Source organism: Ooceraea biroi, chromosome 2 (genome assembly GCF_003672135.1).
Source record: "Ooceraea biroi isolate clonal line C1 chromosome 2, Obir_v5.4, whole genome shotgun sequence".
Lineage (NCBI taxonomy): Eukaryota > Metazoa > Arthropoda > Insecta > Hymenoptera > Formicidae > Ooceraea > Ooceraea biroi.
Window position 1 is genome coordinate 7,188,528 of NC_039507.1, and position 17,181 is coordinate 7,205,708.

General features: G+C 35.1%; 3 protein-coding genes across 5 annotated transcripts; 1 reads left to right on the forward strand and 2 right to left on the reverse strand.

Moving 5' to 3' along the window:
* Positions 1-14: 14 nt before the first annotated feature.
* On the reverse strand, positions 15-1,824 carry LOC105283384 (phosphatidylinositol N-acetylglucosaminyltransferase subunit C). Its single transcript, XM_011346108.3, has 2 exons — positions 1,519-1,824; positions 15-1,443 (listed from the first exon to the last, which is right to left on the reverse strand). Exon 2 carries the CDS (start codon positions 1,408-1,410, stop codon positions 529-531), a length of 882 nt encoding a protein of 293 aa, XP_011344410.1. The 5' UTR covers positions 1,411-1,443; positions 1,519-1,824; the 3' UTR covers positions 15-528.
* A 2,875-nt stretch (positions 1,825-4,699) lies between these two features.
* Positions 4,700-8,869, forward strand: LOC105283381 (ubiquitin-conjugating enzyme E2 L3). Its single transcript, XM_020033006.2, has 4 exons — positions 4,700-4,807; positions 5,162-5,257; positions 6,066-6,252; positions 6,438-8,869. Exons 1-4 carry the CDS (start codon positions 4,781-4,783, stop codon positions 6,605-6,607), a joined length of 480 nt encoding a protein of 159 aa, XP_019888565.1. The 5' UTR covers positions 4,700-4,780; the 3' UTR covers positions 6,608-8,869.
* Positions 8,870-9,036: 167 nt separating this feature from the next.
* LOC105283382 (cullin-3) lies at positions 9,037-16,909 on the reverse strand. 3 transcript variants are annotated; one of them, XM_011346105.3, is made up of 14 exons: positions 16,850-16,909; positions 14,246-14,629; positions 13,872-14,075; positions 13,600-13,779; positions 13,111-13,485; positions 12,853-13,023; positions 12,416-12,523; positions 12,015-12,192; positions 11,635-11,870; positions 11,348-11,517; positions 11,129-11,267; positions 10,841-10,968; positions 10,704-10,761; positions 9,037-9,163 (listed from the first exon to the last, which is right to left on the reverse strand). In XM_011346105.3, exons 1-13 carry the CDS (start codon positions 16,907-16,909, stop codon positions 10,737-10,739), a joined length of 2,358 nt encoding a protein of 785 aa, XP_011344407.1. In that variant the 3' UTR covers positions 9,037-9,163; positions 10,704-10,736. The 3 variants fall into 3 exon arrangements, with proteins under 3 accessions (XP_011344407.1, XP_011344408.1, XP_026823773.1); XM_011346106.3 differs by having other exon boundaries at positions 9,068-9,208; XM_026967972.1 differs by lacking the exon at positions 9,037-9,163 and having other exon boundaries at positions 9,526-10,761.
* Positions 16,910-17,181: the final 272 nt, after the last annotated feature.

The following is a 17,181-nucleotide window of genomic DNA, read 5'->3' on the forward strand; positions in this document are numbered from 1 at the left end:
AATTAACGTTTGCGTTTTTTAGCTTTAAATACATATTTTTTTATTCTGTTACTTTGAATACTCTCTACTCGTCGTCAGCCGTCACTTCGTTACGCAGAATATGTGTGAACAATATTCACTATACTGTTATACAAATGTTACGAACATGTGTAGTGAATTGATGAAATTATTATTTTATACTCGGAATTACTTATTATATATAACAATCGATTTTGATTTACCTATGTAAATAAACTTACAGATAAAAAGATTAGATAAATGTATTTTTTATTTTATTCTCTTTTCGGTCTATCTTCTTGATATATATGTAATAAAATACATTCTTGGAAAATGTTAATATAATTTATCACAAGAGTAATATAAATAATGTAATATACACAACAGTTCTATGTAAAAACGGAGCAAATAATGTTACATCTCAAAATACATATGTATTTTACAGTTTTCAGATATATACTATATATACATACACATTCCTGTGTGATCATGATCGTGATATTCATGAAGGAATCCTTCACTTTATCCATTTCAAGAAGCAATTACCGCCTCGTCCCATGGACCATAAATATTATCTTTGTACTTCTGGCATCTAATGTACCATAGTGGACAAATAAAGTGAATAAATATTACAGCAATGATAAAAACGTATGAAAACGTTTGCGAGACAAACAGAAGTAGATATATGGTACCGACAGTTAGGACGGCCGATATAACAATTTTGTTATTCATTTGCGATAATAAAAACGGTAACAATACAAAACACTGAACTGAAACCGTCAGAAGGGAGAAGGCGTGTGATGGGGATGCCAGTCTGGAAGCTAACATTAACGAGCCAAAAATTGAGGAAGTTATCGACAAGGAATCTGACAGTGAAATCTGTGACGATCCATACTTGCTGAATATCAAGTGGGTCAAGAACATCAGTATTGTCATGGCGTATATCGTGTCAGTACTGATTGTCTCGGTCAAAGTCTTCAAAATTGGCGATAATACGTAGCCGAATGTGAGGAATATCAGTACTGTCCATAAGTCCTTAGTTAGTTTTACAGATCTCTCGGGTACTTTGACATTGTAAATAAAATAACCAAGAATCGTTAACACGCCTCCCGATACTGCAATGATATCTGGTGTTGTCCACTCGTTATTTAACCAAATAAATATTATTACAAAAAGCACCACAATACTCAATTGTATAGTTATACTAGCTCCTAAACTGATCGCTTCCATTAATGTCACATTATTGGGTTTTACATTCTTGCGCAATTGTTCTAAGAAGGAACTGTCTGTATAATTGTCCGGCAGGCCGTAATTTTCGTAGAGATTTTTTTGCCACTGTACTTCTCTCCTCATATCGACTAGGAACGGCTTCGACTTTAAAGTTTTTAATCTCGTGTTGTACTTGCAGTCCATAACCGATTCCTGGTATTTACACTCGGTGCGACACTGCAACATATAATTTATTATTTCTGCATTCGTATTAATAATAGTGATCAATAATTACAGAAAATATTTACTTACTGCTCCACTTGAGAAGATCAAGTAACGATGTGTCTTTACTTTGCATAAAATGCATCATTAATATAGATATTAATATATATAATTAATATATATCAATATCACAAGTGTGTGTATATATATCATACTTCACGAAGTTCGACTAATCTGCAATATTTGCATTGTTTGACACACACATTCTCTCTTTTTTTGTTGCTTCATAACCTATATTGGGTGCTTCCCATTTACGTGACATGGAAACTTTTTATCGACAGCGCCGGAAAATGGGCGCAGCGGATTAGTTCCAACAGCAAAAGTGGGTGCAAGCGGCGTCTACGGCAGTCTGGTAAAACGGTATCAAGTAAAGGTAGATTCACACAAATTTGCATAAGCGCATAAACAGATGCATAAGGAATTTGATTGGTCCATTTTCTTATGCACATGCTTACGCGTGCTTATAGACCAATCAAATTCCTTACGTATCTGTTTATGTGCTTATGCAAATTAGTGAAATTCTTTGACTATATACCTATGGACTGCTACGTTGCCACTTAGGTAATGTAAAAGACGCGATCCAAGATCTCAGCGCACCCACGTCCCAACGGCCAAGCCAAGAACTAATAGTCGTACACATACCTTTGACTGAAGCGTTTGTTCTGCGGTTTCATGACGCATGTGAGGTGTTATAAGTGACAAATTTTAAGTGAAAACAAAATGGTTCGTTATTGTTGTATCAAATCATGTACAATCACACGATACAAAGCCAAAACAGGAATACAAAAATCGTCTCGAAATAAAGAATTCACACTTGGTTCCTTAAATTCTCTGCGATTATCGGTCCGCAATTCCGATGGTTGATGATGCACAGATCCTTGAATCTGAAAGGTTTCTCCTTACTTACTTACGAACGGACGTCGATTAATCATTGAGGTCATACCTCATACAATAACGAGCACTACAGAAAAAATATTTAATGTTTATAGAATAGAAAATAAAACACGCATTTCAAAGAATGACTTTGCACGTAATAAGAAATATAAATGTCCAGAATCTTTTTACCAATTTTGACGCGCACGTATTAGATAATGATTTATTAGAAAATCACAAACATAAAATGATAAAAACAATAATAGAGTTTTATTTAAAAATAAAGTTATATTGGTTTGGCAAAGAATTGACACGTAACTTACATGTAAAATATGTCCGTAAAGATTTTACAAAACTAATTTTGTTCAAAGGGCAGTAAGTGTAATCTATTAGGTTGGCAAATAAGTTCGTTCGGTTTTTGCTTCGGTGCAACTTCTTTCCAATTCACTCTTGTTTTTCTCGATACTATCGCGCAACTTCAGAGTGCATTTAAAAGTACATGTTTCACATAACCTTTCTGTAAATTTTGGTTTGACTAACATCAATATTGTGTGTGCTGCGTAGCTGTAAAAATGGAAGTAAATAACGTGCATTATCGTCATATTTTGCTCTATTATTTCAAGAAGAGCAAACGAGCTGCAAAGGCTCATAAAAAGATATGCCGTGTTTATGGAGATGATGCCTTAACAGAACGCGTATGTCAAAAGTGGTTCACCAAATTCCGTTCTGGAGATTTTGACGTCAATGATGCGCCTCGCTCCGGTCGCCCGATCGAGATTGATTCAAGTAATGTCAAAGCTATCATCGATAAAAATCCATCCCAAGCACTTAATATATCTCATATAAAGCGTAGAAAACAATTTGCGCCAACTGGAATACGTTTCTCGGCTCAATGTGTGGGTGCCGCATGAATTAACCGAGGCCAACTTGGCCACTCGCATATCCATCTGTGATTTGCTGCGGAAACGTCAAGAAAACGATCAATTTTTGAAGCGGTTAGTGACAGGAGATGAAAAATGGGTCGTCTATGAGAATGTAACGCGGAAAAGATCATGGGGACACAGCAGCGAGCCACCACAAACAACCTCGAAGGCAGGATTGCATCCGAAGAAGATCATGCTCTCCGTATGGTGGGATTTCAAAGGTGTCACTTACTACGAGCTGTTACCGTCAAGCAAAACAATTGATTCAACCATATACTGCTCGCAGTTAACAAAATTGGACCAAGCACTCCGCAAAAAACGTCCAGAATTGATAAATCGAAAAGGTGTGTCTTCCACCACAATAACGCCAGACCTCACACATCATTGACAACTCGGAACAAATTACTCAGTCTTGGCTGGGATGTTTTGCCTCATCCTGCGTATTCACCGGACCTGGCCCCTTCCGATTATCATTTATTCCGGTCGTTGCAAAACTCTTTAAACGGAAAAATCTTCAAGGATGAAGAGAACGTCAAAAGACACCTGGATTGGTTTTTCGCCGATAAGCCTCAGATGTTTTACGAACGCGGCATAATGAAGTTGGTGGAAAGATGGCAAGAAGTCATCAATAAAAATGGTCAATATATAATTGATTAAAATTTATTTCGTGTATCAAAAAAATTGTATTTTATTCCACCTTAAAAAACCGAACCAACTTATTTGCCAACCCAATATATATATATAAGCCAAATACCACTCACTGACTCATCAACGTGCAGCCCGAACCACTGCATCTATCGACTTGAAATTTTAAGGGTATATTCCTACTAGTACGTAGGTGCTCACTAAGGGTGGGTTTTCCGAAATTCCACCCCTAACGGGTGAGAAGGGGAATAAAATGTGTTTTTATTTAATTCTACACATAATATCGCGGGCGAAGCCCGCGTGACGGGGGATGCTAGTGTATAATAAAACTGATTTCTAGTCTCTTAAGATTACGTTTTTATTTTCTTAATTTTTTCCTTTCAAGTATACTTTATTGTACTACATTCTCATGTACCTAATACTTTATTGTAAGTAAGAAAAGAATTTGAAGTTATTTTGCAATTTAACATGAAAAGTGCAACAATTTTACTGTTCAAAAAGCATTAAAAAAATCATATTAATACAATGACCATGAATATTTTGTTTTATATTGCAGTATAAGAGAATGTGAATATTGTATTCTTAAAACAATGTTCACGAAATATATGATTATTAGTTCTTGGTTTGGCCGTTGGTACCTGGTGGCGCTGAGATCTTGGATCGCACAATGGCTGCCCATTGGCAGTCCATAGGTATATAGTCAAAGGTGAAATTACTTTAAATTTACTAGTGAATTATTATTAGGGACAAAAGCTAGGAAATTTCTCGAACGGTTCACACGGGAGGACAGCCCGACACACTGGCGGCGGACTTGACAAGTTTTGCTGCTTTTGGTGGAATTTATTTTCAACATGGCTGCTACGAGAAGATTGCAAAAGGTAATTTGAAAAAGCATCGCGAACCAGGCAGAATAGTAAGACGAAACTGGCGCACGACAATCAATTACGGACGAGTTCTTTCGCGATCGGTCGTACTCGGTGGAGATGGCGATCTCGGGGGGCCGCTCGCGCAGCGATCTTCTCATTTCGCTGCTGACATTGGACTTTCCGATCATGTCGCTCATAAGATTGATAACTCTGCTATTACTCGTTTCTCAGGCCTGTTTTATACGTTTCACGTAATCGCAAATAATTTCATCGTTGCAAAGCATTTACGGGTTGGAATTAGTGCGACCTGAGTGTGACGTGCACGCCTGCTGTAACACTTGATTGACCATCGCGCTCTTTTTCCAGGAGCTCGGCGACCTGAGGGCGTCGGCAATGAAAAATTTCACGAACATCCAAGTAGACGAGTCCAACATCCTCACCTGGCAAGGCCTCATACTGCCGGTATGTTTACGTCATCATTCCCGTAGTTGGAAGATAACCTACAATACGCATGGACGAGTGCAAAGTGCACGTCCATGAGTCTTGTGACTCATCCGATTTTCCTTAGGTTTAGCCTTTCGCATTTTTCACGCTTGGAATGAAACGAGCGTGGCTCGTGTTTTCAAGGAAAAGAGAAAAGAGTGATAGGAACACGATTGCAAGAAAAAAATAACGAACACAGCAGATGCTCGTACTTGACAATGATGTTACTTTAATATGGATTTAGATTTACATATCATTTTCTTATCTGTCCGTATTATCTAATCTATTCCAAATGCTTCTGGATACAATTAATTCAATCTATTTTTCATTTATTAAAGATTTCTTTAAAATATGTTGTGATATTTCAAGATATGCTGAAAAGATCCTAATAATAAGATTAAGTGCTCGACTGATGATGTCCAAGTACTATACACGTAATACGAGAATATAATGCTGATTATAGATTCTGTAACCTTCATATGCAAAATATTGATTATGTTTTATGTAATAGCATATTATTTCGGAGTATCAATTTTTATGTAGAGAAAACGCATACTTATCAAAGCATATTCTAATATCGCTCATTACTGTATTCATATATATATATATATTAAAATATTAAGTAATATGGTTTATATGAATATTAAATACTGTAGCATTATAATTTATTATAATTTTCATTAACTGTAACATCTATTTATACAGAATATTTTACAATATATAATGAGTGCTGTGCTTGCAATATATATTAATGAAAAAAAGTCAGAAATATGTGTTTTTTCTATAGGACAACCCACCATATAACAAAGGTGCATTTCGCATTGAAATCAACTTTCCTGCAGAATATCCTTTTAAACCGCCAAGAATAAACTTTAAAACAAAGATATATCATCCAAATGTAGATGAAAAGGGTCAGATATGTCTACCAATTATAAGTGCTGAAAATTGGAAACCTGCTACAAAAACAGATCAAGGTCAGTCGTTTTAGATTTCGTTATTTCAAGTCGAGAACGATTTAAACATATTCTGGGAATTTGGATGTAATTTACTTGCCCTGTTCCTTGCAAAGAGGTCTTACGCAAAACAAAATTCTGTTTAGAATAAGAGAAAATAATGTAGAATGTTTTTTTAATTGCAAATACACTGTTTACACTTGCAGTGATCCAAGCGTTAATAGCCTTAGTGAATGATCCCGAGCCCGAACATCCATTGAGAGCAGATTTAGCTGAGGAGTTCCTCAAGGATAGAAAAAAATTTTTAAAGAATGCCGAAGAGTTTACGAAAAAGCATGCCGAGAAGAGGCGAGAGTCATCATCTTCTAACGAATAACCCCGAGTGATTAGCTTTACTCATTGCCACTATTACCACCACCACCACCATCATCACCACCACCACCACGATGCCTGTCGCGCGTCAGCTGATTCAAACGCAAGCCAATGTATACCTGTCCGTTACAATCCCCGTGGAATCTCATAAGGTTCAAGTTGAGATGACTCTGTACAGTATTGGTTAACACCGACGAATATGAATATACGCAAATTGTAATGTTTATAAGAAGTGGGATGAACTTTCCAGAGTACAGTAAATTATGATAAATAACTCTGTATTATATTGTATACAATTTATATACTTGAAGTCATGCGCAGTTATATCTTTGATTCAGAGGATCGTTACATTCCAGCTTGAACTTGTAGGAATGTACACGATGATGAAAACGGTTTGACATATAGCCGTCAATGATATTTGTCAGATGTAGCAACCTATATAATACAGTATATATATATATATATATATATTAAAGTACATAATTTCCAATGTCATTTAAGATGTTAATTTATAATCACATTTGGAGAATAGCTACCGCTTTATAACTGTTACTAATATTAAGACTACAACTAATAAAAAAGTCGACTATGTTTGCTCTCAATTCTTCAATTTTTTCAGTTAACGCTAATGTAATTCGATCTTCGATTGTAACGTATTAATTATTAATTTTTACTCGTCATGTGAATTTAATATTTTATCGATTCTGCATTAAGTTATTTTGAAAGTATTGTTTAACGATGTTTCCTATTTTTATCTTCCATTCTAAATAGTTGCATTTTCGATATTATTTCGATATTCAAGTGTTTCTTAAAGTTTTGCTATTTGTACAGTTCCTGTACAGAATTGTCTTGAATCGCTTTGATGTGAAAACCGCTTAATATAAAATTTGCGTCATGTAGCATTCTCTTGCGGCAATTACCAGGAAAAGTAGGGATCGAGACATTCAAACAGCGGAGCATCAAATTTGTTCTTACATATATACTGATAACGAAAAGAGTAGGCACCAAGATTAAATATAATCAAACGAATCGAAAAGGAGTCTAGTCACTTTTGTAATTTGATTATTGCAACTTTCAATTTCCATAATGAATTTAAAGGGCTAAAGATTAACAACGCTACGTAAAAATTACATATTACGTAATTATTGAAAATAAAATTAATATTTGAAAATTAATATTTTTTTCCATGTCTTTAGGATATTTCGATGTGGGCAAACAGATTATTACAATATCTATGTATTACTCTATGTATAATCCTACATGTATAACGTAAATTTAAAGTCTCGATCGCACTGAAATGCGATATGTCTTCTTCGTGCTGTGTGCTGTGTCTATTTCATACGTGTATAAGATTAAAAGCTATGGTCTCAGACATAATTTATCACACTGATATGCATTATTTCTTTCATTCAATAGATTTTTATGTAAGAATAATTTCAAATTTTTCTTGCTGCGCAGTGTTGTTTCCTATTTACACTTCTACAATGTTTAAACATTTGTCAATTTATGGTGTCATTTTGAAAATTGTATAAAAGAGCTAATAAGAAAATTTTAATTTTATAGCTTTTTTTATATTGAGACATGTATGAATAAACAGATTTTATAAGATAGTAATGATTAAAAACGTTGCATAAAACAGAATTCCTCTTGAAGAACACATTGAATGTTGCGATGATGTAACTTTAGTAACACGTAAAAATTATTTTTATTTTATGACAATTACAATAATGATGTGAAATTATATTTGAATTGCTTTCGTACAATTCTACAAATAACTTTTGCCCAAATACTATACCCAGATTCTCAAGACAATAAAGCATATCAGAATAAAAGTCATCATAATCGTTGGTGTATCTCAAAGACTGTAAGAACATTAATTGAATACTATCCGTTACACCTACTGGACATAATTCATTATTAATATTAAAACTATTGAGCGCAGGTATTATATTCTTACCTCAACTGATAAACTTTGCAATCCTATTATTGTAAATCTTCACAAGTAGCTTCAGCATTTATTTTAGAATTATGAATGAGCATGATCACTTATGTATATCATATATATGTATATATGATATCCGTTTGGCTGTAAATATATATTATTCTGACATAGTATATATAATATATGTAAAACACTTTTCATGAGGGTAATTCGCAGGTAAACTGGATATTTTATATTTGCTTGGCGTATTATAGATTTGTATAGAGAATAAATGTGTATTGGGTGAATGTTTCAAGAATAATAAATGCTGTTATAGGATTTTAATTTTATTCAATTTCATGTAAAGAATGAAACCTTCACTTAAATATTAAAACTATAATCATTAAATTCATAAATAACGAGTGTAATGTATGTGTATATATGCGCATATGTATGCACACACGCATATAAATGTGAAAATAAGAGTACATTTCGTTTATCTCGCCGTTTTCTCGCGTGTTTATATTGAAACTCAGAAGTTTATTAAGATCTTCATCTTTATTTCAGTTCATGCGCATATTTTATCCTGTTAACAAATTCAGCATCTCTTACAGATTCGTAGATCCCATTTTTGGCATACTATAATAAATATTCCGTATTGTACCAAATCAGCGATCGATTAAACTGCAATGAAATAATTGAAAAGCTAGGTGGAAGAGGTGGAAGCTGTCAACTACTTCTTTTAGCATTGAAATTTATACATTTATTATTATAAGTTTGAAAAACATACTTAAATGGATGTGAAAAATTAGTAAAGATTTTTTAAGGAACATTCGAGGACTCGTATCCAAAAATTCAGCTAGCAAATGGAAATTAACATTTGTGTCAAACAATTTGGATGTCTTCCGTGTATATATATAAGAAAGTAAGCTTATATTTTATATTTAGTAACTTTATATTTAGGGATGCGGAGTGCATAGACGTTAAAAAAAGATATTAAATTGTTGGAAATGAGACAAGTATATTCTTAGTTAATACATTCACATGGCTTATTTACATATATAATCGATAGACATCAACGTAAATAAAACTGTACGTAAATACCGTTTCTCTTCCTAAATTCACGATATATCCGGATAATATTTATGTTATGTCGTAGACAATCACAGTCTTACAAGTGTAGAAAAGTTCCTAATTGCGGTATTATCAATACGGATCGTAAAGTTCTTCAATAACTTAACTATGTTTCGCATAATTAGAAACGCACGTTAAACTAAAACCTAATTTAGAATACATATTTATTGTAATGAGTGCTCACTGGTGCTCACATACGTTAACATATGGTATCTTTATACATGTGTGTAAGAGTAAAACAAATGCGAATGTAATTGAAATATAAAGTGTGGGGAAGAAGCAGATACAATATTTACGATTAAACTCAATACACTATTCCAATTTAAATCTAAATGTGCATCGTTTTTTTTGTTTTTTTTATACGTACATCGACCTTTTCCACCGAACTAGTCAATTATCAGAAGAATATCTTGCCATTCATTTCAATCGCAGGGATGTTCCGTCGCAACAAGCGTAAAAAAAGTATTATTTCACTCAGAAATCAAATCGTTTTTGCACACAATGTATAACCAATGTGTTAATTTTAATCGCAAAACTGATGAATTCTTGTCTGCAAATAATATATGTTTACAAAGAAAAATAATATGTAAAAGATAATAAACATCCTTGCAGTTCTCAGCTTCCAATATCAAGTAATACAAGTCCTATTCCTTGTGGTATTTGTTTTTTCATTAATTTGGATACAAGATTACAAGAAAGATTAAAATTAAACCACACATTCGTAATAGTAGACACTATAATCGGTAACATTTCCGATCATGTGTACCTCCTACAAAGAGCAATTTTCATAAATTGTAAATTTGAACTGAATATATACTTTTGATTTGCATCATCCGAACATTAAAACTTTCTGGAAATATTGTTTCCTCGTTGGTATGGAACATCCCTTGTACATGGATAATTCTCAAACACGAAATGAAAGTAACAACGAGAGAATAACAGTTATGATAGTACAAATGATAATGGTATAATAATAATGACAGCGGATAAAGTATGAAGAATCATCGATGTAATAAGAGGATATATATTATTACAAATTACTTACATGTTTGTACACATCCAATATTTGAATTCAGCATTAAGCAACGTACGTATATACTTTTCTGTAAATCGTAATGTAAATCGTTATTAATTCTGCAAATATTAACGACAAATTTTTGCGCAATGGCAAATTTCACGTACCGATCTTCCGGTGTACGGGCCAAGTACTCTCGTTCAATTAAACCTTCGATACGTTTCTTAATTATTACAGGTGAAGGCAAAAACCGACCTCTAAGCTGCTCCGTCACTTCCGTTACAAGTATGTTATGCTAGAAGAAAAAGGATTGCTATTATTAATTCTCGATAAATTATACCTTGATATTCTGCAGAGCAATTCATCATTTGCAAAATGCAAGTCGATGCACTGGGCGAGCAATTTTCCAATTCTCGAAAAAAAAAAGAAAAAAAAACATTTCAAGAGTTACGTACAGGCATACGTTTCCGGGCTTTCATAATCCGCACGATAGCCGCTTCGATTTCGTGTTTTCGGTCTTCATCAACCTTGTTGCGTGTCTCTCTTCTCTCTGGCTCAGACTCTCCTTTCGCCGCTACGGTCTGGATCTTTACTCTTGAGAGAGCGATACAAACAATGAAATATATTCCAATACGTAAGTTTATATAATATTGCGTAGAAACCTATGTCAATACCTATGTAATTTGCTAGTAAAACTGTCGTTCACACAAAAGCAGTGCGAAGGTTCGATTTCCTTGGTACGAGGGTGCTTAAGTAAAATTCTTTGCGTAGCTTTACCCATGGCGAGAGATTGTAATGCTCTGACCAAGTCCCTCTCTGGAATATCGGTTTCACCTTGAATTTCCTACACAATATTCATACATATATACACATATGTAAAAATTGTACGAAACATTTTAAATCTTCATATAATGGAACGTAAGAGATTAATCGACCATTTAAGCTCGCAATGAGAACTCACTTCGTACGTCAGCCTCTCCCTTTTATTGAAGAGCATTAACACGCACATTTGATAAGTGGATACTTGTATTATGTGTTTCCGCGGTGTGCTACACGCGCTACTTCGTTGGCTCACTAGACTGCCGCTCGCGCAGCTACCATTTCCGATAGAACACGAAGACGAAGGCGTGTCCAAGCCACTGCAATTGCTCTCTTCCCTTCGCGGTCCATGGAACATAGCATTCAGATCTGCGGAGCCTGCACAAGAATGTTTTTTATTGCACTCCATGTTACCATCAAGTGTTTCGACAAATTGGATGGATGAATTAAAAATAGGTAGGTAATAAAAGAGTAAAAAAAACATTACATCGTTAAATGTTCAGTATCGAATGCTCTAATTACCTAATTGTGGTTGCAACGTTAATTGCCGACCACTATGTTTAGCTAGATAGAAGCGCCGGAAGGCATCAAAGGCATCGCGTGGCGCAGTGGGCATACTGCACTTCGGAGTGGCTGATTGTGTCGGCCAGAAACCGGTCGTGAGCACGCGGACGCTTATATCCACTCCATGTAGATTTGTCTTTGTGAAGAAAACAGCAAAGGAATCAAATATAATAAATATACAGATGTATCAATTTGTTACAAACTGGTTTAGGGAATATTCAAAGCGTGTTCGAGTTATACTAAAATCTTTAAACAGAAATACATATACAACCGCGTACGGTGTGGTAAGCCATTTAACGCTCTCAAAAATATTTAAGTTTTCATAGCACGTACACTACTCTCATTATTTCGACACTTACACCGGATGTAAGAACGTGATCCTTAAATTCATCCATGACAGTGTTGCTGAGTGTTATATCCTTAAACATGCCTTCCAACTTCGACGTAAACTGACATCCGCATTCAGTCTGAAAAAAAGAACAGAATTGGGAACGTGGGCATTATTAATTTCTTTCACTGTAATTCGCTTACTACTCTCTAATTTACTTAGAAATGCACATTATATCATTTGATCTTACACATAATTTACGAAGTTTGTATTTTAACATAAAATTTTAACGTAAGAACAGCTTAAAAATAGAATTTATATAAATATGTATTAATTGTTGTCTAAGAATTGCCAATTTTTTACACGAAATTTAATATTTAAGCAAGCTTGTGATCGTTCGGTACACAAATTCCGTACAGTATATTCATTGTACCTGGATTCATTAGTCTCGACGCAGAAAGCTCTTACCTTAAGCTTAGATATCATATTCTTCTCGCTGTCATCCGAAACAGATTTATTCAACAATAACCGTTTGGCGAGATGTTGCTTGTAGTATCGTTCGAACACATCCTTCTCTTGTAAGAAGCGGAACAGAACCATAGTTTTATCCAGAATACCTTCTATCTCCTGCTCTGTCATCTAATAGCAAATAAATCCACGTAGTCACACGATGTGCAATCGTAATTGCAATTATGACGAAATTGCACGTGAATTGACGCTACTAACCCCTTTGACACCTTTCTTGAGTTTGTCGTCGATGAAGAGCGAGAGATACTCGGGACTTTTGGGATTCAAATTAAGGAAGTACTCGAAATCCGATGCTATCGTTTGCTTGTAATTTTTATCATTATTGAAAGAGTAATGTAGAAAATGGTCGAAGCGATCCTTCAGGTCTAACAGATTTTGGACGTAAAGAACGGCGTTTGTTGTTGATTCGTGCTCCTCTTGCACCAATGCGCGTCCCTGCTCTCTAAGGAATTGAGACACACAGTCGCACACGGTGCGTAATCCGTCGGACACTCTCGAAAACAGTTTATACATACAACCAAGATCTTCCGTTTTCTGATTTTTAAGCATGTGTACTACACCACTGTTTTCCATCTATTCAAGCACAAAAGTGACGAGAGTTGGCATATGTAGGACACATTAATGCATAATTTTCATCGATTGAAATTATGAACAAGGCCATTAATAAAGAAATATACAGTAACGTACCTCAACAATGGTTTTCATGTGGATTTTGATTAATTCTTCTTCTACAACTTCCACTATTCGCGATTCGGTAGATTCATCTAAATAGTGTTTCGCTCTTTCGGATTCCTCGCAAATTCTAGCTTCGACCTTCTTTATGTATACCGACGCGCTATTTTCTCCCAGAAACTTTTGAGATTCCATCTGAAGAAAATAATCTTGTTGAATGTGATATACGGGCGGGCGTTTCCTAAAATCGCAGATCAAATATACTCCGTATACCGGGGGGCATTTACCCTATAAAACTCAGCACTTTGTTGTAAAAAAGGCCTTTCAAAATCCTCTTCGTAAACTTGACGACTGTTAATGCCGAGTAACATTAACATTTGGCAGGCATTTTTTATAGCGCTACGATCTACAACTTCTCCTCTTCTCTCCCTCGCAACCATACCTAGTAATGTTTCTCGTAAATGATCTCTGACACATCCGTATCTGACCACCTGTAAACAATTGTAACGAGAAACAATATTAAATTCACACGTGTACTCTCAATTTCATAAAAATAAATGTAAGATAATGACGATAAGAAATCATGTTATTTTTTATCTTTTAAGATTTACATATCTAAGACATTTTAGTGCAGATATAGATTACAACGTTTGCGAATTACCTGATCTCGAAAAATAATTAGTCCAAGATTATACACATTGTCTACATCATTCTGTTGAACGTACACTCTGTCCATGTACATCAAGATATCCCTGATCATCACCATCGATGTCTGATGATCGTTCCAGGCGAGATTTAATGTTTGTAAAAAGTTATTATGCAGAGATCGAAGAACATCTTCTCGTACTTTGTTTTCGAGGTGGTGCGTTACAACTTCCTTTAATCCTGTATACAAGCGTTCACCGTATTTGTGAAGTACCATCGTGTATGCATTGCGATAAAGTTCTTCAAAACTGAGGCCAGAATTATTCTTCTTTTGTATCTCCTGGATAGCACTTTTCAGTAAGGCCCAAATGCTCTCCACATACTTCTCGTCCATAGTTGTCTGCCAAAAGAAAATGTAATTAATAAATAAGCTACTAAGTGAATAGAACTAAAATATATCTATTAGCCTTTTATTTAAAAAATGTCCTAACAAACGGCTAACAATAAAATATATTTAAAATTAAGTCACAAAGGGAGATAACAAAATCACGATATTACCTGCTCCAACATTGTCAGGGATACTTTAAAGATATGTTTGTGTAAGTATAATAAAAAGAGCGAGAAATATAAAAGATAATAATTCTCACAAGGGTATCACGAATTACAAGGGAATTGCTTTTGTGCATTAATCTTGGCCCAGAGATTGTTTCACCCACTCTGCCCCTTTCTTGCGTACCATGATTTTCACTTTGATAATCCATGATTTTGCTTTTTTATGTACAAATTTGTCTTGAATGTTTGCTTTGTTCAATCGTAACCTTGATTACGAAAATATATTTAAAGATATACTTATTTTCAAAAATGTTTCTACATCAATAACAAAATTACAACAGTAGATCTTTCCTCTCTTCTAATTTCTCAAATTTTACGTTATACTTTATTACGTACACACGCGTTTAGATTATATGTCGTAACATGTCAATTAAATAAGCATCATCAGTTACTTCAAGCAATAAAAACCTTAGTTTGACACATATCTATTATAATTAAGTACAAACAATAGCTGTTTGTAATATGCGTATTATTAAGCAGTTTTCTTCATCAAATCATTATTATGTTATTACAGAAATAGATAATACCAATCTAATTTCTGTATCTATATAACCTAATTTATAAGAATTGAGAAAATAAAGCTGGAAAATAAAAAATAATATATGTTTTCATATGCAAGATGTTATGTGCAAATCACATATAAAAAAGACATTGTGTATATATAAAAAGATAGATTCTCTTGATACTTAATACTTTATACATGTCAATTGTCATATAAAATCATTATTAAAATCATTTTACCTTGTAGTGGTATTCAGTAATAACATGTGAGATATTTCTAGCATTGGAAATTTGACAAAGTCTGACATTTAAAAATTTAGCATGTAGCATGACATGATTATGTGATTGCTCCCTTTATGACAACTGAGAAACTTTTTTTGGAGGTTACTGCTATGGTAACCATTAATCATTGTAGATCCACAGTTATACATCCAAAATATAAATAATGTTTAAAAGAATATATGTACTCTCCAACAACAAATGCATCTGTTACATGCTTGCAATATTATTAAAAAACTTTAAGATTAAAAAAAAATAAAACTGCACAAATATCAAATTTAAATAATATAAAGATATAAAAATACACAAAAATCACATTATAACATAAATTGATATAATTAAAAAGATATCAAATATAAAATAGTATTAGTTCTGATATTAACTTAAATCATATTGACAGATAAGAAAGAGGAGAGAAAAGAAAGAAAAGAAGAGAGAGGAAACACATCCTAAATCTGACACATATTATCATCTACTCAAAGTGTTGTTGTAATTACTCCAGCTGGTGTTTAAACGAATCAACAGGAGCTAATTATTGGATACGATTACAACATAATTTCCAAATTAATATGCTCATAATGTTAAATGAACAAATCAAAAGCATTAATAATTTCGCGTTGAGCGAGAAACATTTATTCGAAATAATTTCTGTAATGAATTATTCCTATTTATTTCCAAATAATTAACAGATTTTTCAAGCAGAATCTCGAGCATCGGTATGCAACACCAAAGGTTATCTCTCTCTCTCTCTCTCTCTCTCTCTCTCTCTCTCACTGATTATGAATTTTATGCAAATTATCATGCATCGTGAAAATGCATGGATTACAAAGTTGCATTGAACGCACGTTGATAAGAACGCCACACACACACACATACACGCACACGATCATGGAGATGTCGTGCGCAAAGTATACATATGATCCGCAAGTAATCGTAGGGATGTCGGTGCAAGGTACGCATATCGAAATATCGGTGCGTCGAATGCCGCGTTCGCGGAACATGGCATTCCTTCGCGGAGCTCTGCAGTCGTCGGCGATACCACGGCGCGATAGCGCGACCTCCGTAGGTTATGGGATTATGTTTACGCAGCGCGCAGAATGCGCCGATTCGCGCGACCGTGCGAACAAAGACGCGGAATAAACAATTGGGACGGGGCGGACACGCGCGCGCGGAAAGGAAGGACGCAGAAGGAGGCGGCACGCTCGCGCGCTCCCACCGGGAGACTCACCGGGAAAGCACGTATGCGCATTTTGCTCTCCTTCTTCATCAGGGCACTGCTCTTCATCATGTCGAATTTGCGCGTCCCCTCGGCGCGTCCTGCGAGCGATCCTCTGTCCACCTCGAATCAGCGCGATCCCCGGGCTGCTGCCGCTGCTCGCCGCAATGAACTGCGCGCGGCGCCGTCCAACATCGACACCGCTGTGCTTCCTTCCTAAGCGTCGCGTGCGTTGCTCATTTAACTCGACGTCGACGCGTCGCGTCCGAGAACGGCGGATGCCCGCGGAGCGACACCGACGTCGCTGCGAGCGAGCGGGAGCGCACTCGCGACGTCGACGACGG

What these genes read in the sequence shown, in the direction of transcription:
- LOC105283384 (XM_011346108.3), bottom strand. Translation starts at nt 1,410, where the DNA reads ATGGACTGCAAGTACAACACGAGATTAAAAACTTTAAAGTCGAAGCCG.
- LOC105283381 (XM_020033006.2), top strand. Translation starts at nt 4,781, where the DNA reads ATGGCTGCTACGAGAAGATTGCAAAAG. An exon ending in GGCAAGGCCTCATACTGCCG is followed by an intron (nt 5,258 to 6,065) that starts GTATGTTTACGT and finishes TTTTTTCTATAG; the next exon opens with GACAACCCACCATATAACAA. An exon ending in TGCTACAAAAACAGATCAAG is followed by an intron (nt 6,253 to 6,437) that starts GTCAGTCGTTTT and finishes TTACACTTGCAG; the next exon opens with TGATCCAAGCGTTAATAGCC.
- LOC105283382 (XM_011346105.3), bottom strand. Translation starts at nt 16,909, where the DNA reads ATGATGAAGAGCAGTGCCCTGATGAAGAAGGAGAGCAAAATGCGCATA. An exon ending in TTTACTAGCAAATTACATAG is followed by an intron (nt 11,268 to 11,347) that starts GTATTGACATAG and finishes CGCTCTCTCAAG; the next exon opens with AGTAAAGATCCAGACCGTAG. An exon ending in GCCCGTACACCGGAAGATCG is followed by an intron (nt 10,762 to 10,840) that starts GTACGTGAAATT and finishes TACGATTTACAG; the next exon opens with AAAAGTATATACGTACGTTG.